This window comes from Athene cunicularia (assembly GCF_003259725.1).
Source record: "Athene cunicularia isolate RWA chromosome Z unlocalized genomic scaffold, athCun1 chrZ_part1, whole genome shotgun sequence".
Taxonomy (NCBI): Eukaryota; Metazoa; Chordata; class Aves; order Strigiformes; family Strigidae; genus Athene; species Athene cunicularia.
This window is the reverse complement of record NW_020799142.1, coordinates 32,624,687-32,646,971: the sequence shown is the minus strand read 5'-3', so window position 1 is coordinate 32,646,971 and position 22,285 is coordinate 32,624,687. Positions and strand designations below refer to the sequence as shown.

The following is a 22,285-nucleotide window of genomic DNA, read 5'->3' as shown; positions in this document are numbered from 1 at the left end:
AGCCAGGGACACAGAAAGACGGGACAAGCAGCTCTCACTGCATGCACTGTAAGTATGTATTTGTGTTGGATCCCTCAGCAGACTGGCAGTGGCTGCACAGGTTTATTCTGGTGATTTATACTGCGTTTTCCCAGGGTCTGGGTTTTTTTGGTGGTAGGTAACTTGAGTCATGCTCACAGCCCAGCCACGATTGCTGGTTTGCAGATGCAGCTTCCAGAACCTGTGGATGTGAGAAACGCCAGCGCCAACACCACTGTTTGTTGTGCCTTTCACTCAGCCAAATTATTCTGCATTTGACAGATTGCTCCTGTGTATTGTGCAGATCACAGGCCTGCAGAGCAGGAAGAAATATTTTAGGAAACTATTTGCATTTGAATACCTGTGTCTCCTTTCTCACCGAAGATATTAATGAAGACATCCGCATCTGTTCCACTGCCGCTAACTTCACCAGTAAAAACTCGGACCACGTATTTGTTGACTGCAAGGAGAGAGGCAGAATCCCAATACATTAATTACTCATTGGCTTGATACAAAACGTAATAGTACAAACCAGTTCTGGTTGTGCTGATGTTATCCTGGAAACTTGTTGTGTCAGGTCTAGCCCTCACGGTGTTTGTGCCCTGGGGAATTTTTGCTCTGGCTCTGAGAATTTCCAAAGGGCCTGGGTCCCTTGGTGTGAAATGATAGGAAACAGGGGAATGTGCCCAGCGAGCCCTGAGAGGATGATGATGGGTATTTGGGGAAATGCCTGGTCTCCTCCGGCAGCTGCAGACCCAGCTCACCCACGTTTCTCCCTGTGTGGTTTCTTCCTGACAGCCCTCTATCAGCATTTAATCCTGGTACAAGTTCCCTTTTCCCCCTCCCTTCATGCATCACTCCTCTTTTCCTTTAGCAAGGGGTCAGGGAGGCCACACCAGACAGATGAGAGAAGTCTCTGGCATCTGAATTGCCCTTGCTCTTTTCCCCAGGGAGGGCAGGCTGCTATATCACACACCATACACAAACTTGCCTTGGCTTCATCGCTGCTCAGATAAAACTTGCTGGTGCTTTTCGGAAAGGAGTGGTCGTGAACATTTTGCATATTATTAAAATAGGGGCAAAACTTTTTCTAAAAGAGACTCGCTTCTTCCACCTCACTTTTTGAGTAGCTGTTGCCTCTTTTTTAAAGTCAAATGCTGAGTAGATCAGTAAAAATCTAATTTATATGCATGTCATCGTATTTTTTATTCCATTTTGGGCTCTGAAGGTCAAGCCGTGCTCATGTGGGCTCAGTCATACCGAAAGGGTTAGCAATTCTTTCATTAGAATTTGTTAATAATTCAGTTGATGTCTGAGTTAGGAAAGAAGCCTGTTCCCTCTCCTGTAGGTGCTACAAGTCCTGCAGAAGCGAAACACATTATTAATGGTAAAGAATGCAGATGAGGAGCTCTTCAGAGGAAATTGGTATGAAAGCCAAAGTGAAGTTGCTGCAGGTGGACTGCTCTTACAGTTAAAATGTTGGGTGAAAACTCAAGAGATGAGAATTATGTAGCTTTGCCATGATCTTTGGACATGTCACTTAGAGTAACACAAGCTCAAACTGAAGTCAGATGGGATTCAAAAGTTTAAGTAATTTAAAAACTTTCAAAAAATGTCTTTATATTGCTCTGAGCCTGTCTGCCCCACATGATGCAACCTGGCTAGAGATATCCAAATAGGCTCTGAGCCAGCCTGTCTCAGGAAGGATCATTGGGTTAGGATGAAGTCATACACAACTGCATCCATACACCTCCTTGTTGCAGACACAGATCATCTGGAGAAAGTTTTAGGAGCTACCTGGAGCTGCATTGCACCACACACAAGTAACTGGAGACTCTTTCTCACTGACAAAAAGATGACAGTATTTCCTCGGCTTTAAAACGATCTTTGAAACTAGAGTAGTAAGTGTTGGAGAAGTGTACTTGAAACTACGGAGAGGGAGCACATGCCTGGATTGCCCTGTAAAGTATGACAGAGAAGAATATGGTTTGACCAGGAAGTGGTAGTTTATGTTTTTTCTCATTTTATTTTAAATGAAAGCACAGAATTATATTTCCAGACAATCTCATTCCTGTTTGTCATATAACAGCTGATTGTGTTTGTGCAGAGAAGGATAAAACGTCCTGGTTGTCTATCATACCATCCTCCCCTCTCTAACACCCAGGGGAAAGAATAAGAATTATTCTTTTTACCAGGACACCTTTAAAAATTACTTTTTAAGCAACGTTTTGAACCTTTCCTTGTAGAAAGCCCCTGGTCTCTGTGGATCTGGACAAGTGACATTAAGAATGCAGGGACAGATGCCACAATCTTCTTCCAGATTTACGGAGACAAGGGGAAGTCAGATGAGATGAAGCTGGACAACAATTCAGACAACTTTGAAACTGGACAGACTGACAAGTTCATGGTATGAATCTTGTGCAAGTAGTAAATTTGATTTAGTATTGTTTTCCAGGGCATTGTCGTCAACCCTGCACAGAAGATCATCATCATGAGCTCTTTATCTCAGTAGGTCCTTCTGAAGTGGACGTGAAGTCATTCAGTTTGGTGGTGATGCAAATGATTTCCCCACCTATGGATACGGCTTGTCTTCTCCAAACAGGGCTTAGGCTGGTGTACCTGGGCGCTCAGGTGGTGATGACTTGAAGTCATAGTGGTGCTAAGTACCACATCTCCCCTGTGGCTCCTGAAGCAGATAGTCTCCCTCAGACACAGCCCCACTCATGTTATAGACTGATCCACACATTTAGACGATGCCATTTATCAGTTTTCCCCCCAGTGCCTAAGTGGTCATTAGGGAATTAGCTGTAGTGGTGTTTCCTCTCCTTGGTGGTCTGGTCTTCAGCTTCCTTGGACATGAGCCTTCATGAGTGTTTGGGGATGAGGTCAGTAGTATGTTGAGTTTGGAGGCTGGGGAAGGTCTTCTTGTGTTTAGGAACAAGTGTGTTTAAAAGTTAACTGGGGACTGGTCAGAGAAAAATTGAGAACCAATGGATTTTAATGCATGGCTGTAACCAAAACATTTACTCCCTTTGCACTAGCAGCTGTAGATGCCTACTGGTGGGGAGAGAGGTTGTGCTTTGTAACTGCTGTTAGAGAAAGAGCTGAAGCTTGAGAACTGGCTGTAATTCTTACTGGGAGGGGTAGTTTCAAGGACCTCTCATGATCAAATGAGATCAAATGGATTCAGCTCACATGTTCTCTCTTGAAGAGAGAGGCATCAAGCTATCTTTGCAGAATAGGGTTTATTACTTTTAAAGAACATAATTTCCCTTTTTTTTTAAAAAAAAAAACCCTTTAGTTTTTGACTCTTCTCCGATTTGGCTCTCAAAAGATGTTCAGAGGTGTCATTTGTGTTCATACTTTGCTGACTTACAGAAATGGATAACACACTTTTTTTTTCCCCTCTATAGATTGAGCTTCCTGACCTGGGCACGTTTTATAAGCTTCGGATATGGCACGAGAAAAGAAATCCATTTGCTGGCTGGCATCTGAATAAGGTGAGGGGACAGCAAGGGCAGGTAGTCCTGAAAAGTCAGATTGGTCCCAGAGGTCTGCATTGCCAGTGCTGGCAGCTGAGTTTGATGTGCAGTGGTCAGAGGTGCCTTCCTCTACAGATGGTGCTGGTTGAGGGTTGGAAGTGGAAATCCACCACTCAGCGGTGGATGTGAAGAGAGCACATTGTAGCATCTGCAAAAATATGTGGAGGAGAGAAGAATTCATTGCATGTTTTTTGGAGGAAATTCCTTCTTCCCATCCTTCTCAGTTTAGCCCAGCTATGTATGGGGAATGAAGGCAATGGGAAATGGCAGCTCTGAACAGCCCACATTGATGGGGGAAATCACGTTTCCCCATCCTTCCAGCATCAGACCACTGTACTCCCCCTTCACTGCTGCCAGAGGGAGTTTTCCTTTGCTCTTCAGACATCATTACTGTACGGGGAGGCAAACCTACTCCTGTGGCTTATTTAGGCTGGCCATAATGAAAAACTAATTATAGCAGAGACCTGTTGTAGAGCAGAGCATAACGGGCCCTGAAGTGCTGACAACCCCATTGCAGGAGGGGGACACTTTCAGACTGGAGGAGCCTGTGGGGACTGTGCAGGAGAGAGCCATCATGTCCTGTTTGGAGTGATCTGATCGATCTTCAGTTACACGTCCTTTGTTCCACCAGCAACGATTACCATGCTGTCACCCCTTGCCTGGGTCTGCAAGGCAGAAAGTTCATCTCTAAGCTTCACCCATATTCCTGCAGAGCTTGGAAGACATTCTCTGCACTTAATGAAACACACATTTTGCTCTGCAGCCATAAATAACTGTGATGATAAATCACAATTTACCGCTTAGAGATTTTTCTTGCGTCCCTCTAATGGGCTTTGACAGATCCTGCTCTCCTGCTTTGTCAGGGAGCTGTGAAAGCATACACAGACAAACCACTCCAGTGTGGAGAGGGCGTCAAGTACTGCTGTGTTCAGTGTGGTGGGAAAAGGTGTCTGCCTGTAGTCTTTATCAAAAAGAAAGTGCTAGCTGGGCTTTGGGCCACAAATTACCTCTATAGTTTGTTCACAGATGATGAGCAAGAATGCTTAAACCTTCCATAGCTACGCATTTCCCTTGGCTATCCTCTTTTCCTGCACAGAAATTGTGTTCAAGGAGGACAAGAGGGATCTGACAGTGTGTCTAGGATTCGCTTTGGGCCAAACTGTCTAAGCAAAGCTGGTGAAGATGCATGAAATCAGTCTGCCTGTGCACAGCCAGTCCTTTGTTTTCTGGATGCATCAGGCTCATGGCACATGAATCCCTTCACTTGTGCATCCATATTAACATCTATAAGAACTTAGATGAAGCCTTAATGATGCTTCCAGTCCTCACACATTTCACAACAGGCTTGCTTCAAGTTGGGTCAGGCTTCCATTTTCTATTACAAGAACTGAAGAACAGCCATACTGGTCAGGCCAAAAATCCATCTGGCCCAAGATACTCTCTCCTGCCTCACATAGGTGCATGATTAGAGAACAGTAAAAAAAGAACAAGCATTTATGATACTTCCCCCTAACATTTTTCCAGTTTTGACTAGCTCCAGTTACTTCCTGTGAACAGATCTACTAAATACAAAGCACTTAGTAGGTTTCTCTTCCATTTATTTGTTCAAAGGTTCTAGTATCCCCTTGACCATTTAAACTTTTAGCAACCGTAATAGCTTTTGGCAAGGACTTCACAGGCTGATTGTGTCCCGTTTGCTTTGAGCTTTGCTCTAAAAGCATCATTTGATGCCCTGTATTTCTTGTAGGAGAAGAGTGATTCGCTGACCCCCCTCTGCCTTCTCCATGCCACCTATGATTTTGTAGACTGTCATCACACCCTTCTTTCACCTGCTTCAGCAGCCATCTGCAGAGCCCCACCTTATTTGCTCATTACTCCTTTGGAAGCTACTGCATATCTCTGATCATGCTCGCTGCTGTTTTCTGGCTGTTTTCTCAGTGGGTTGTGCACTGATTTCAAGCTGCGAGAACCAGCAGTGCAAGCACCGCTCATGCTTTGCTCTGTGGATTTATGCAGTGGCATATGATGAGCAATTACTAAGAGCCACGGTATCCATCAAAACTTTCACACCGCCATGGAGCAATTGGAGAAGGGAGGAATGACACGCCATCAGCTGTGACAGACTTTGCTCCATGCATCACTGCAGTGCACGAGTCACAATGACAGTTTCATATTAATGTGTGTTATTTCTCTGCTGCTACCTACTCTTGCTTCCCAGGCAAAAACCTGTCAGGAGCTTGTTGCTTTTTTGTCTTTAAGCCTCTGAACTCACTCAGTGTTTTGGTTTAATGAAGGTAACTCTGCTGAAAACGCTGACAAAAGAAAAATACACATTCAACTGTGGCCGCTGGCTAGATATAAATGAAGACGACAATGAGATCGTGCGGGAGCTCCCTGCGGAGGGATCTCTAGTGACTGAAGTCATGCCAGGTGAGAGCCACAGGCTCTGTGCAGGGGCTCACTTAGGTCCTGAATAGAAAGAAACCCTCTTTGTGTGAGGGATGCACAGGCGGACCTATGTAATTCAATTAGCTTCTCTTTCTGGCACTTTCTCTCTGCAGTATTTTCTGTGTGCATCATTAGCTGCATGAAGACTCAGAAATCCCAGACTCTTATTCTGAGCACATTTCTCTGTGGTGGGAGATGGGAGAGGTCTGGCCACAGCACAGTTGTTTTCAGAGCTTTTTTTTTTTTCTTTCAAACTTGTATTTTTTCCAGCCTCCCTTAAAATGTGAAATGCAGGGTTTGAAGGGATGTTCACGGAAAACAAGCTTAGCTAAAATGCAATCTAAAATTTAACAATCATTTTTGGGCTTTAAAGTTTTATTTAATAATATGCACATTTATGCAGCTATATGTATAAATTTATAGGAAGTTTTAAAGAACAGTTGTGCAAAAGCATAGGCACCTTCCAGTATGTGTGAGAAACCCAAACTATTTATTGGGTTAATCATGCTTGCACCGGAGATTTAATTAAGAAACTGCAGAACTTTGTGTTGGCTTCCCGAGGTGGTCACTTTTGTTTTGAACTTGTGTCACAAGAACTAAATGTACTCAGAGGGGGAATTTTTGAGAGCAGAGTATGTCAAGGTAGCCAGTGGGTTTTCTCTTATTTTCACCCCAATGGGGTTCCACACTCCGTAAATCATGAGTCCCCTATTTTATGAAATTTCCGGTGAACTCAGTGATCTGCATGCAGCTGAACAGTTCCTCAGAAGAGGAAGAGTAATTATAATTGCAGATGTTATTAAAATGTAAATAAACCTGGTTTTGAAATGTATTTTTAATCAGCTGTGGAGAGGGCTGCTCGAGTTCAAATGCAGGCACTTTTCCATGAGGAGCAGTTGTGCTGAGCAGAGGCGAGACGCAGCACCCACGTGTTGGTCTTGCAGGCAGGTTTTGGAAGGAGGGTGGGAGCACTGACTCTTGTCCCTTCCCGATGCTGGTATGTAGGCTGGCTCTTCGTTGTGAAATTTCTGCTGGAAATCCTTTCACCCAAAAGGGATGGGAGGGCAGAGGTGAGAGCAGGGTGGGGGGATGAAGGTAGCAGCTCATCCAGCAAAAAACCTAAGTAAAGATCTCAAAGGTGACAAGGAGGCAAGACACAACCCAACCTCCTGCACTATGATGGTCCCAAAGAGTTGTGGCTAACTGGGCTTGTCCTGCCAGATAAAGCCAACATGAAGTACCTGTTCCTCGGGTCCCTGTGCACTCAGGCCCTTTTAATTCTTTTCCTCTGCCTGCCATGCCTCTGGAATATTATTTCCCCAAATGCACTGTTACAAGGTCCTCTGTCACCAGGACCCTCTCGGCAAGGCAGGAGGGGAGGTAGGAGGGCTGGGGCCCCAAGGAGGCTATACACTCCAATTCATGAGGTTTTACCTGAAAGGGACGGCATTTTTCTGTCCTTCTTTGGAGGGGTTTTATGGGTTTTCTTAACATTTCAGGCCTTTCTATTTTGGCTTTTTTTCTTTTCCTAGTGATAACACGGAAGTGTAAAAGTCAATACATCAGCACGAGTAGCAACTGGAAGTATGAACACTTAATTGCAAGCCTGTGGAAAATGCCGTAAATTCAAATGGCAATTAATCATGTTGCTGAAATTGTTTTATTGATTTATGCCTCCACAGTGATAAAATACCGGGTGACGGTTTGCACTGGGACAGTAAGTGGGAGCGGCACAGATGCCAACGTCTTTGTCTGCCTCATTGGTGACCAGGGAGACACAGGAGATCGTGTTCTCTACAACTGCATCAACACTGTCAATAAATTTGAAAAAGGCAATGTAAGTTCACACAGCAGCTCCTTAAGATGGGTTTTAAAGTGTGTGGCCATTTGTGGATTTTTTCTTTTTTTTTGGCTGATTTCCTTGACATTTTGAGATAGGGCAGTAGGAAGAAATAAATCATGTCCACTGAACATCATAACAGGTTGTAGTTGGAGGGAGGTTTCAGTCAGAGACAGTTTGCCCTTGCTTGACATCTGTATGTTCACAAGAGTCTCCTGGTTTTCTCCCCAGCTAAGTACTGACTGTTGAAATGGCATCTTTAGAGTGGAGAAGGCTTCCAGGAAATCTATCCAGTTTCCAAGAACAAGAAAGAGCCTTTCTCCCTCCATCTAATATGGCAAAAAAATTGTCTCTGGGGGCAAAGGAAGAAAAACCATATTATTTAATGTGAAAATCAGAACCAAAAGCCCAACATATTTCCTTTGTATTTTCTCCAGTCTCTTCCCCTCAACCATTCTGTACTCAATTTTTGTGTCTTGTTTTCAATCTGGTTTTCAACATGTTTTTGTATGCACGTGTCTGAATAGAGGGGGGTGGAAATGGCCTGGACTGAAGGCAGAGCTTGTTCCCTGGAAATCTGGAAATAATGAAGAGGTCAAGCTGTAGTTAAAGCCCTTGCAGCATTAACAAGCAAATAGTGTGCTGATCTGATCTATGGGGTCAATGTACTTAATATTTATTCAATTACGAGGCACACTGTGCATCTCTAGAGTCCAACTTAGACTGGTAAAATGTAATCAGTATCTCCTGGAGGAGATTTTGAGAATCTGATCACAGAACTCTGTAGATTTCCCATCTTTTGTGTCATTATTTGATTGAAGATTTGGAATGGAAAGAAAATGAGGATAAAAGGAGGTCACATTTTTCAGAATTGGAGGTTGAATTTGGGCTTCTGAAATATGCATTAACACGTTGGATTTGCCTTTGAGTGTCCAGAATTTCCAATTCTTCTCTGAAGTCACTGAGGTTTTTTAGACTTTGAAAGAACTTTCATCAAGGTTTTCTTGTGCCTGTAAGACCTGTCCCTGGAAACACATGACATTTATATAGTGTGAAAGTTTGTTCTGCTTCTAACTGATGTAAAGGTTTGCAGACATGGACATTGCAAGCATCACGTTTTTGCCTACACACTTACATTATAGATTTTAAAAAAAAAATTAAAAGGTAGGTCCAAGCTGTAAAGGACAGCATTTTGTCATTTGGCAAGGTCTAGTTTTCTCAAAATGGTAGCAAAATGAGTGATGCTTTGGGGGTGGTTGGAAGATCGTTTCAATGGAGTTCCAAAGAATGATGCTTGGCTCACAGAAGGAACAAATATTTTAAACACAGATGACAACTATTTTATTTTTACTCCCAAAAAATGAGTTATAGGGTAACTTGCATGAAGGGAAAAACGAAAAGGAAAAATAATTTTGGCAATCAATTCATGTGATTAATAGTATCCAGATGATATAAAGCAAACTGGGACCCGTTAATGGAAAAGTGCTCTCTTGACATGAGGAGCTGAAAGCTAGTGAATGAATTGGAAGCTGTTTAAGGATTGATCCTGACAAACTTAGAGCTCATATATTCAAGAGACTGAATGAGTATAACTACACTGATTAACTCAGATACCCTGTTAAAAAGAAATGTAGCTAATCAGTGCAGTCTCTAATCTACAGCCACTTAAACCAATAGTACCTTGATTACCAATTTAACTTGAAAAGTTTGCTTGCAGATGCAAACTAACAGCCTGTATAGAAGGTAAAATTTAAAGATGCCTCTAAATTAGCTGTTTGCTCTGCTGTAGCTCATGTTAGTTACTTACTCATTAATTTACATCAGCTGTTAATAAGTAAGATGAACATTAGGCCTAGTGAATTAGGCTTCGTTGATTTAGACTGGCTCAGTGAGGTTTTGATACCTTAAATCACCAGTTCAGCAGTTTTAAGTAGCTAAGTAGCACTTGTTCACCTATGTAAGCCCATCATTAACACTTAAAATTGCGGTAATAGGTTTAATTGTCTTTATTTTAAAGGTCAGTTTGGAGTCCTGAATGATGGGAAAATTACGACTGTTTTAATAAATTTAAATATTTAAATAAGTATTGAGTTGCCACCAAGCTGTCTGGGAGCTAGCTGGGTATATACTACCACCATATGTGTTTTACAGGCTTTTGGGAGGTGAAGAGTGAACAAACTTCAGTGTTTGGTTAGCTTTCTCCTACCTAGTGAGGCATGTCAGCCAGCTAGTAACCACAGCAGCCCTGTCTGTTGGGCTATGTGCTTCAGATATGCTCTGTGTTTACACACAGTGTTTACCATACGTGTGTGTGTGTCTGTTCATGTACTGTACATACTTCTCTGGCCTGATTCCCAAAGGAGTAACTTGCTCTTTTTTTCAGCCATCGGGAGCTGCTGCTCCCAGTACACCCTTGGGTAACAGAGCTCTAGTCTTGAGGGGCCATCCGCTGGCATAATCTGTAGGTTGGTGATTTAAGCCATTTTCCAGGGAAAAAAAAACAAAACAAAACCGACAACATAAAATTCATGTGTGGGTTAGGTTCACACCAGCCTCTGAACACAATTCATTGAGCAGCTGGAAATACCCTGTGCAGCCAATGCTGGGGTTAAATTGTGCTCAGTAGTCCATGTCATCTGAATTTAACATGGGGTAATGTCTTTGAGCTGTACCTCTAAATAACTCTGTGGATTTGTTCTGAAGAGGCCAGCCCCAGATTTCCCAGAAAGATGATACCTGAGCGTGGGATTTCCTGCCTCTCTGTATGAACTTAATAATCAAATTGCTTTTCTCTTTTACAGTTGTGGAGGGCATACAATGACATGGGAGATTTAAAATACTGGCAGATCATATATTTGTAAATCTGATGTTATACATCTAACACAAATATTCGGGCTTTCATTCTTTGCTAAATTAATTCGTACTTTCTCCTTCATCTTGTGAAGAATTATCTTGCAGCATGCTGATGATGTTGGTTTGATTGCAATAATAAATTTGGTTGGCTTGTTTGTTTTTAAGGAGAAATATTGCCTTACCTTTTTTCTTCTCCTTCTCAAAGGCTGATGAATTCTTCGTTGAAGCAGTAACGCTGAAGCAGGTGAGGAGGGTGAGAATAGGGCATGATGGCAAAGGAGGAAGCAGTGGCTGGTACCTTGCCAAAGTGATAGTGAGGGAAGAAGGACAGCCAGAAAGTGAGGCTGTGGAATTCCCCTGTTACAGGTACTGGAAACAATGCTTGCAAATTATGACTCCATCCATGCATTTGCCAGCCCAGCTCTTGTTCCAAGACTGGAATTTTCTGAGCACAGCTTAATCCTTTTTATTTATTCATTCATTTATTTTTGCTAAGCCTGAAAGCAAAGAGTGTGGATTGGGAGGTTTGAGATACTGTTAAGACCCCTTACTAAACAAACTGCAATCTGAATTGTGAACTTCTCAGCAATTAGCTCAGTAATACAGAGAATTTCCAAAAGGTGAAACACAACCTTCCAGTACCACATCCAGTGTCGCTGCAATTGCCTGCTGCAGAAACACACTCTGCAATCTGCTAGTTTTACTGCATGTGTGGGGCAAGGTCCTGATCCCTGACATGCACATCCCATCTTTCCAGGAGCGATGGGATGCTATTTTTGTGTTGGGAGAATGCAGAATTGTTATGCTGCCATCTTGAGAGCTCCTTGCATGAAGGGAAATGCATATAAGGCAGACAGATCTAGTGGTAGAGCAGAGGACTGTAACTTACCCCTGTGGGTGAGTTATATATGTATTCTTCTCTTTTCTAGACAATCAAGTGGCCAGAAGAAATATGGTGTACTAAGGCTAGCCATGGGGAATGAGATGCTCCATCTGCCCTGGCACTAACTAGGGTCTGCCTTAACATTGCAGCACAAACTAGAGATAACTGGGTGAAAACATGAGACTAACTTTGCTGTAGTTGAGTGTCCTGTGCAGTGTCCCACTTGCCCTCTCAGAATGTCGACCCTGTAGGAGGAGGTTCATTGAACTTCACTTAGGAACATCAAGTACCTGTTCTAAAAATTCATCTCCCGGGGGACAAATGCAATTGTAAGACTCAAACACAATTATTTTTAAATTGCAGACAAAAGTAAAACCGCTAAGCTGGTTACTTGTCTCTTGTCAGTGTAAATCAAGAAGAACTCCACTATAATGAGGAGTCAGCCAAATACAAAACAGGAGCCAGCCCCAGCCTCTCTGCATTGCTAAAGTCACATCACATCATAGAGCAAACTTACTAGGGAGGCAGCACGGAGCAGCAGATGCAATGTCATCTTGGTTGTGAAAAGCAAGCCAGTTTCTGCCTTTTCAAAGAACCAACCACCATGTTGTCATTGCTGCCTTTTGATACATATTTAACAACCATATGTTTTACTGAGTTAAGCAAGCAACCTAGACAGGTTTTCACTCGGGCATCATGAAGTGTCCACGTGAAGAGCTGTTTTGCTCAGACTCCTCAGAGATATTTCTGTGTCTAACTGCACTGTGCAGCTGGCTCATTTTAAAGATTTACTTTTGAATCATCTCCTTACTTGACTGTTTAACTGGGTGTCTTCCTTCAGCTTGGAGTGATGACTCCCCTCCCCTTAGCTTTACACCTGGGGATCAGAAGTGTCAGGCTCCACGGGGCATTTTCCTCAGGCCAGGGACTCAAAAAGGAGAGAGAAAGAAAACCCAAGACCTTATCCCCAAAATATTTATGGGGTGCATTCAGGCTTCGAGTCACAAGTGATGGAATTCCACTCTTCTTACTTTTCTTAATGTCTCTTTTTCCAAGTGATATCAGTGTAGTTCATGCGGCTTTATTTGCTGTCCTTGTGCCAGCATTATCTCTTCCTCTCAGATTGAGAAGGTAACATGACTGATCACCAACAAACACAGGGACAGCTGCTCCCTCTCACTATCTTTGGTGCCCGTGTCTCTTGAGAGACTGAGGCATCATCGCAGTATACGGGTGTCGTCATGGAGTCTGGAGATATCTGAGGGCGAAGGTGCTCACCCACTGCATCCTCCGTGCGAGGGATAAACATCTCCATGACCTGCAGCATTTGGATGTTCCCCTCCAGTCCTGTAGGCCAAGGACAGCTTATGTCCCAACTGCTTTGGCAGATGCTCAGAGAGGCCTGCTTCAGCAGCTTCTTCAGAGCCAAGATGTTGAAGAAGACTTGGCCAAGAAGAGTGGCCTTCTTTTAGTGAAGCAGTGCAAGCGAGGTTAGTTAGAGACTCCATCTGGGGGACACCAGGGAAGCTTCTGTTTCTGCTTGGCCAGTCTATGGCCAGCCAGTAGACATGCTGATGTTCTCATTGTCTATATCTCCAAGACCTGATTAACTTCCACTCTTCTACACAGCACAATCATGTGGTCTGGAGAAAATTCTGCTGCTGTGTCCTTACTGAAAGATGCTCCATTGACGTTCTGCTACTTTAGCTGCTATTTTGAGACAGCTAGAGGACAAAATGCCTTCCAGCAGAAACACATCTCACCCGTGCAGAAAGCTTCACAGGCTTCTTACCTCTGTAAGGCTGTACCAGCAAGTGAAGAGCAGATATTATAACAAAGAGCTAATCAGCTTCCACTATACCTAAGGTCTGTAGTATATCCTTATAGATCTTGATTACATATAGCTTGTTGAAGTCTCCGTTCTTGTTATTTACTTATTGATATACATGGCTATGTTTTGTCTTGTAATTTGAAAGCTTTTTTACGACTCTGTAGGAACATCTATTACCTAACAGTCACAAGAGCTCTATGAGAACTGTCTGTTGTACAAGGGAGCCAGCAGAGATAAAGAGAAGCTAAGTGGATTAATTGTGAGTTTGCGTCAGATTCAGGAAGAGCATTGAGAAATAATGACTCCCAGGCCTGTGCTTTCAACTCTTAAAACAGCTGGGTGTAAAGGGAACGGCTTGTAGCTCTTCTTAGAGTCAGTGATTTTTAAAGCGGTCACTTGATCTGTGCTTGCGAGAAGTGATTGCAGGTAACTTCTCCAAGCGTTATCTGCAGAATTACTAGTACATCACTTGGATGCACTGCAGTATTATTCCTCCCTTATGACCACATGACATTATCATATCCATGCTTTTAGGGACTGAACACTGAATTGTTCAGTGCCACATCTGAACAATTTATACCTTAGACCACCTGATGTGGTTTAGGTGTTGTGACTGTGAATACCACTAGAAAGTTCAAAATGAAGTTCACCTTTTGCCACAGAACTGGAGCAAACCTCTTTGAAGCTCAGAACTGAGTTCTTCAGATTTCATTTTCTCCTCAAGGCTCTGTAGTAGTCCAGGAATGGACTAGCTGACATTCTCTAAAATAGCCCATTTTTTATTATATTTATATCCCAGACAGAAATGAATTCTCAATCAGGCAAAGTCGTGAGTTCATGATAGGATAGAATTTTATATGCTATAAATCATTACAGCTCCACAGAAATCTTCAATGATACTTCATTACATTTTTTTCTAAGCATATGGACTCCACAATCCTAATTTTTCTCCAGCACAAGGGAACATCGTTAATTCTCTGAAGAACAACAGACAGACCATGAATGGGATGATGCACTAGAAGACTCCTGTGAAAGAACATTTATTCAATCAAATGCCAAGAGCGTTCATCATACAAAGGATCCAGAGAAGCCTCCTTTTGTTGCTTAAAAGTAGACTGAAATGTCTATTTTACACATATTTATATATACAGATTATATTTAAAGACACACACAAATACATACGTACCTTTGAAATTAACGGATGTGCTAATCATTCTAATTGCATGCAGGCTATCATCTGCTGGATTTCAAATGCTATATATGATGTCATGCCATGTTTTTTTTTCCAGTGCTTTCCTGACTCTCTGATTCTCTAGAAATTCTCTCTGAAGTAGCTCTCATGTCATATTTTTGTCCACTTTGGGTTATTGGACATAAAATACCATTTCAGAACCAAGTATGTGATACAGGACACGACTACACCCTTACAAAACCCACAGTGACATGTGAATTACATGCACTGAAATCACATGTAAGCTCTGATAAAATATTTTGACAGGTCTTTTGTACTAGGAATATGTTGGCACTACGCTGAAGGATTCAATTTCCTGCAGCCTGATGTGTTTATAAGGTGTCAATGCGTTTGTGTTCAGTGTAAGACTGTAAACCTCTGGCTGCAACCTGCTGCTGAGTAATATGCTACTAGAATTGCACTGAAGTAAAGTCAGGATAGTGCAACGTATGTGCTGAAAGGAAGGGACACAGTGGCATTGCTCATCCAAATATTTCTTCTTCAGAAAATAATGCTTGTGCCACTTCTGGCTATTCTCTTAGCTGAAACAAAATAAGGACGCTTAAGACACTTCTGCTGATAAACCTCCTTTTTTCTTCCTCCAGTCCAAGACATGCTCCTTCTCCTGCCATCAGCAGCTACCAACGTTGGTACAGGGAATTTCTTTATCTAGGTGTGTGTCCTTTTTTGATTCATTTTTCTCATCTGTCCTCACGGCTGAAGCAGTTAACATTTGTCATGCTGCACACAGAGATCTGTTTCTTGTGGGATGTATTTTCATCCTGCCACCTTGGTGCAGAAGCAGCTCACCTAGGTTCGTCCTACGTTTCCCTAAAACATCAGCAATGGCAAAGGTGACAGAAAACAACAGCATGTACACCGGCAACAGAAACAGCAGGAGGGCAGAAGTGTGTCTACCTTGTGAGCTTCTGCCTTCCTGAAGGTGATGCTGAATTCAGTGGTCCTGGGGTGGTGGAGTTCAGGCTCGAATTTTGTGGGTCCTCCCAGTTAACGTCCATGTACGCAGAAGCATCTTGAATTTTGGGATAATGTGATCCCCTAGCCATTGGATACCTGTCCAAGGACGTGAATCCTGAACCAGCATCAAGAACTACATGATACAGAGGTATTAAGGACCAGTTCTAACAGGTAAAATAAAATCCCCCCAAACACCAATAAAGGCTTCCTTTCTTAAGACAATGTGATGTCTTAGCATGCTCCTCTCCTGCCCTCCTTGCAATCTAGCCTTGTTCAACTCTTAACATCCATTTAATGGTCTTCTCCACAGATGTTTCTGCTCCTCTATCCCCACTGCACCTCTCAGCCTCCCCTGAGGGACAACACCACATCTGATGCCCTCACATGGTGTTTGTTCATGCAATCATCACATGTTCACGTGTTCATCACCTTCATGCTGACCCCCTTAGCTTTTAGCCCTTTTCAAGCCGCCTGCACATGGCCACCTGCTTTACAGAGTGAAAGGGAAGAATACGGGGTAGACTGCATACCCGACAACTCGCCAAAGCTTAGAGAGGAGCTGGGAGTGGAGATGCGTGCCTGTGTGGTGGGGCTGTATGCATCTGTTTTGCATGATGACATTCCTTCTAGTGGTTCCAGAACTGTCTGGCTCTATCTTACGTTTGGATTTTTTTCCTTGTGCTGCTTTTTTGCACGGTTTCTTTGTGCTTATTGTTTTCCTCAGTGGGTGGGGAGGGAGAGGGGGAGACTGAAAAGGTAACATTCCTTCAGATAGATGAAATGGAGACCCATCATCCTTGGTCTTCCATACTGTCTGGTTACTTCTTGGTCACCATGACAAGTCCAGCTGGTCATGACTATAAGCTGTGCTGGCTTATTACCAATCAGCTACCAGAGGTTTGATCCAGCTCTTAGTAGGCTTTTTTTCATGTCCCCAAATCCCTGTTATGAGGGTGGTTTGCTGGTTTCCATGTGTGCTGGCTCAACAGCAAAGTCAAAGGTGGAAACTTAAATGGCAAGTGAGCTCCCTTCCTTTTTTCTGTGAAGGTCAGCCAAGGAGGATGTGCACGTAGTACAGCGGCATTGCAGGAAGCCTGCTGTCTGTGCAGAAGCAGCAGGTCTTCTGTGGTCTGGTGTCATTCACATATCTGTGTGGCTGCCTTTAAAAAGAAACAGTTTCTAGGGATTTGTTTTTCTAGTTCTGGGAGTTATCATAGCAATTTAAATACCCTGCATGACATGCCGGAGCTTGCTCACTTGTCCTTCGTTCACCTCCACTGGTTTTAAGCAGTATTTTTAACTACAAAAGACACTGCTGCAGATAGCTGTGTACCTGGGAAAAAAACAGTGAGAAACCTCTGACAAGGCCCTTGCTGTTGTCATACAACAGTTGCTGAATGGTGTATGACAGGGTTGGGGCAGTAATTCCTTAGTCCCTGAGGCTGAAGGAGCAGATGTGAATGTTACCAGATTAGCAGTAGGTGCCCCTCCAGTTTCCTTTCAGAGTTTTTTCCCTTGAGATCATGCTACAGTTTACTTTGTGCCTGGCTCTTCTTAAGTAGTCTAGTTGGATTAATGCTGAGAAACAAAGGAAATCCTTCCTTTTGCTGGTGCCAGCTGCCTCCACATACCCAGCCCTGAAAATGGGAACAACATAATTCATCCCCTGCCTGGTGGAGAAAAAAGGGGGTTATATACTTATCTGTAAGGAAGGGAAAAGTGATGATAATCTAGAGTAAGCAAACACTTAAAAAAGCTGGGTTTAGTAATTTAGATGCTATAAAGGTCATAAACAAGGTGGCTAGTAATAAAAACTGAAAGCATTTCAGGTCAATGAAGGTCAATGCTTTCAAGAGACTGAGGCTGCCCATTTACAGGAATAACTTGTGGCTGTGGAGTCTGTGTTTTCCAGACAGATGGACATCACAGCAGACGCTCATACAGTACAAGCAGGGCTCTCATGATCTCTCTTCTTGGGAAAACGGAGGTTTAAAATGTGACTGCTGTAGGGTCTGGTCAAGCTCCTGCAGACTTAACAGAGATACAGAGCCCTGTAAAAATATCCTTTCGACTGTGGTGTGGATTTTTACTGTGTGTGGAGACAGACTAGACTCTGAACGTTCTAATAGGTCCTAATTATTCGAAGATAACTTACTTCTGTTTGTAAACCAGATGGCTTGACAAAAATGAGGATGATGGTCAGATTGTCCGAGAATTAGTGCCTGCTGGGGAGTCACCAATGCTAAAAAGTGAGTTTAGCTTGGAAAAAAGATGGCCTGGGTTTGAGCTGTGTATGCACGTTATTTACTTACTTTGTTCTACTTAAGGATTCATGTCAGTTCACAGTAAATCTACTGGGCTTTTTTATCATTCTTATGCAAGAAGCTGCAGTAGGTCACAGGGGGGAAATACCTCTGACCCTTAAATCCTAGTTTATGAATGGGATAAATTTGCATAAAAGAGAATAATTACAACATTATATATGTAGAAAGAAACTTTGATTTTTAATGTTGTGATTTAAGAACTGCTTTCTTGTATAGCTTCCTCTGAAGGACCTTGAATTGCCAGTGTTTTAGTATAGTGAATTCTGTTGAATAATAATGTGTTCCCAGAAGAAAATCACCAGAAAGATTACATTGTCCTTCTCTGGAGAACCAGGGCTCCAATACTACAATTTTCTTTAGAAAACAGTGCTTACAGACCTCAGGTTTAGATGCTTTTTGTTTTGTTTTAGAAAAAAAGTCAAAACTATTGAATTAAACTGTAAGTATAAAAAACATGAGATCCCCTCCCTTGCCTAACATCATTTTTATGGCTTGGTAATCATCTAACAGTGAGAGGGAGGAATACAGAATATTTTCTGCTTCTTAGTGTAGTTTCTGCCTTTCTTCTGTTTTGGTGAATAACTCCAAGGTGTGACAGCTTACCCAGTGTGGCCCTAAGATGCTGGATGCATGAACAGATGAGCAAGGTCCTTTCTGTGTCTGCAGCTGGAGCCTTCCTCCCCTATATCTGTTTGAAGACAGTTGCCAGGCTGAGCACTGGAAATGCCACTCACATGTCTGTATTCTGTGCATTGATCTTACTTCAGATGTCAGTTATCACATCAGCGTGAAGACTGGAGATATCCCCGGTGCCAGCTCAGACTCCAAAGTTTTCATCAAACTCTACGGTGAAAAAGCAGACTCCAGCAAAGAGACCCTTTTAGTCTCTGATAATGATCTAGGCAACTATTTTGAACGTGGTCGAGTGGATGAGTTTACTATAGATACGATGGATATTGGAAAGGTAAGAATTAATTGCAGGTGGCTCTGTACCTCGTGCAACTGTCTGCATAAAGAATCAATATAACACTCAGAATTGAATGTGATGTGAGAATCTCTGACCTTTACATGGGATGTTAAGAAATACATTTTGTATAGACCATTACATTGGCAGTCTAGTGCACATGCTGTCTTGGGAAGTGTTTTAAATTTATAGTTAAATGCAAGTGTTAATTATTTACGTGAACATCGTGGAAGAACAGGGTGCCAGGGGAAGGGGATTTTTATATATTAAGTAAATTCTGTTGTGTTGGGTTTTTTTTTGTTTTTTTTTGTTTTTTCCTGCCCTCGTTTTTTTTTTGTGTGCTTTTTTAAAGATCAACCGAATACTGATTGGACATGACAATGTGGGGCTCCGGTCTGGCTGGTTCCTGGCCAGTGTCCAGATCACAGTTCCAGTCCAGGGAAGGCAGTACATGTTCCCCTGCAACCGATGGCTTGACAAAGATGAGGCTGATGGCAGGGTGGAGGTGGAGGTCTACCCAAGTGAGGTTCTGCCTATTGAGAAATGTGAGATAAACCACACTGAGATATGCATGGTTTGTATTACTAACATTTTTAAGGACCAGGTTAGAAACCAAACCCAAAAAGTCCCTGTCCAAGCGAGCTTATGTTGGTGAGGAAAGTAAACCATTCTGCTTTTGTTTTGTTCCTAAAGCAGTTGGAAAAACATTACAGTGTTTGCTGTCTCCATTTCCTGACACCATATGAAAAATTTACTTCCTGGGCAGTGTAACGTGGCACAAGGCACTGTACTTCTTCATTACAATATCAGTGGGTTCTGCTCTTTTCACATTTACCTGCCTTGCTGCCCCAGTCTTGCTCCACCACATGTCCTGTCTGCTTGTATTACCCCATTGCCTGGAAGAGAGAAGCTGTTTGATACGTAAGGACCAAATCCCTACTGTCTATTTGACTTTTATCAATAGATTCAGTTTCTTTTAAGGTTATGGTTAAAATCTGCCTTGGGATCCTGAGAAAGGATGCTGTGTTTCACCTCTGCTCTGTTTTACTCCCTCCCTTCTATTATATTAAGGCGATAATTTAACCACTCTATAGTTAATACTGAAATGAAATTCCATTTTAAGGCTCTGTTTTGCACCCCTCCGATGCTGGCTTAAGACTTGTAAAAGGAAAACCATTAGGTTAGTCCTCAGTGAAGAGCTGTGTTGTCTCACATTTGGTTTAGATAAGAGCAAGTGGTCGGATATGTGGTCGTTTGTTAAGACAAGGTAGTTTAATTTTGAACCTGAGCCCTCAGGAATGTTGTTATCTGAGCTTCTCTGCTGATTTAATTGCTTTATTTTTGGATTAGTGATAAACTACGAGGTGTCTGTAGTTACCGGAGATGTGCGGGCCGCAGGCACCAATGCCAAAGTCTTCATGCAGATTTATGGTGAGACTGGAAAAACTGAATTGATCATCTTAGAAAACAGATCAAACAACTTTGAACGGGGAGCCACAGATATTTTCAAGGTATGATGAATGCAGTTGTTGATGCTTCTATGAGGGGAAAGAAATGACCAGCCAAAACTGAGACATCAACAGAATAATCAGCCCAGTCATACAAACAGTTGACTTTTCCACAAAATTGCCAGGTCTGTTGGTATCTGCTGTCCTCTGTCCATATTTCTGGGAGGTTTTGTATTTCTTTTGGGAAGTTTTGTGTTTTGTGGAGTGACTTTCATCCTCTGAGGGCCTGGTAGCAAAGGTGTCATGGAAGAATATGGTCCAGTAACAGCATTTGTTTACCTTTACTTTCAGAAGGAGGTGCTCTTGTTAGATCTCAAAAGACCTTAAACTTATATTTTGGGCCTGACCACGTTATTGTCCCTTTTCTTTATCTAGCTGGGGAAAAAGAAACCGCATACAGAATATGAGGGATCCTGGGTTTGCCTGTGGTCACACATGCCATTAACCATGGGTTCGTGTTGTCAGCCCAACCCTGCAGAGGCTTGCTGCTCTAATTTCTGTGGACGTATGAGTGCCCCATGGATTTTACTGCCTGTAACACTAGCCCAGTGAGCACTGCATGGTCACGGCACTCAAGGTGTACAGCACACTCCTCCAGCTATCGGTCTGCCCAGTGTTTAGGTTTATGCCACGGAGTCCACACCTTTTTCTGAGCAACCCAACAGTAAGCAGTGCATTTGCAGGGCTGAAAAGCCTAAGACTTAACTCAGGTGTGTGAGCCAGGACCTGGATAATCCAGCAAGAGGTCCTGGGCTGACAAGGCTGAGCGGCGGGTAGGCACCATGGTGTGGTTGGGAATCCCCTCCTGGGCAGGGCCTGGATGTGTGTTGGACCATTGTCCTTTTCTGGTTTTCTTGCTTGGGTTTTCTTTCTATATAAACCAGGGCCTAGGGGAAAGGAATGTTCTTAGTTCTTGCCCTGGTGCGGTGTTAAGAGCAAGGACAGGATGTTATTGGAGATGTAAGGAGACACCAACATCTGGGCAGTAAAGCACAGAGTTCAGATGGAAGCAGGATTTAAGGCACATCTCTCGTATGTGCTCACAGCACAAGGCTCAGCACTGCGGCGCCTAGGTCTGCTTGTGAATTTGCAGTCCCACAGAGGTGGGATCCATGGCACCGCGGTCAAGAACCTACTTGGAGCTAGTGGTCTAAACTCCTCTGAATTGTCAAGACTGGGATATCCTTCCCATTGACACTGACCAAATGGAGGTGCCTTTATCCACAGCTTTACCACAGCTTTGTAATGTGCATTTCTGACATCAGTTCACCTCCTTCTGCCCCAGTTTCTTGCTTTGTAGAATGGAGTTAGTCATGTTTATCCTTTTTTTAATGAGTTATTTGGGATTTAAGATGACTAACACCTTATAAATGATTGCTTTTTTAATACTCTCTATAATTTTAAGGTTAGGTTTCTCTGATTTTAAAGGAAATAAGTTTCTAGAATTTATGAGTAAAAGCTATTTGCCAATATCAGATTTCTGATAAAGCCATATGTACAGTGTTCTGTTTACATAGGCATGCTTATATCCTCTCTCAGATATTTATTGCCAGACTTCAAAGTTCTGCCCATTTTCTGTGATTTTTTTTATAAGCATACAAGGCAGAAGCTCTGAAGCATTAATAGACAGATCCACTATCTCTTTCATGATATGAATATTTACAGAAAGATATGGGCGAGAATAAGATTCTGTGAGTTACACACTAATAGGAAATGCCATCAGTTATAGACAGGGCATGCAAGATGATTATAGACAGTCTAAGGGTAAAGCTGTGTAAGGAAAGACACATTCTTTATGCCAGGACAGCTGGATCAATTTTAGTTTTCTGATAAGCATCTTGTGTGCAATTGATTTTGTTTTAATC

General features: G+C 42.7%; 1 protein-coding gene across 4 annotated transcripts in view; it reads left to right on the top strand.

The window, feature by feature from the left end:
* LOXHD1 (lipoxygenase homology domains 1) overlaps positions 1-22,285 on the top strand; it is a 145,813-nt gene that overhangs the window by 50,973 nt on the left and 72,555 nt on the right. For 3 of the 4 annotated variants that reach the window (XM_026865647.1, XM_026865649.1, XM_026865646.1), the window contains 9 exons: positions 2,265-2,425; positions 3,432-3,518; positions 5,855-5,990; positions 7,691-7,845; positions 10,907-11,067; positions 17,797-17,873; positions 18,716-18,912; positions 19,265-19,457; positions 20,263-20,423. In XM_026865647.1, coding sequence (XP_026721448.1) covers positions 2,265-2,425; positions 3,432-3,518; positions 5,855-5,990; positions 7,691-7,845; positions 10,907-11,067; positions 17,797-17,873; positions 18,716-18,912; positions 19,265-19,457; positions 20,263-20,423 — 1,328 coding nt within the window. The remainder of the gene's footprint in view (positions 1-2,264; positions 2,426-3,431; positions 3,519-5,854; positions 5,991-7,690; positions 7,846-10,906; positions 11,068-17,796; positions 17,874-18,715; positions 18,913-19,264; positions 19,458-20,262; positions 20,424-22,285) is intronic. The other variant, XM_026865648.1, reaches the window with a different exon arrangement.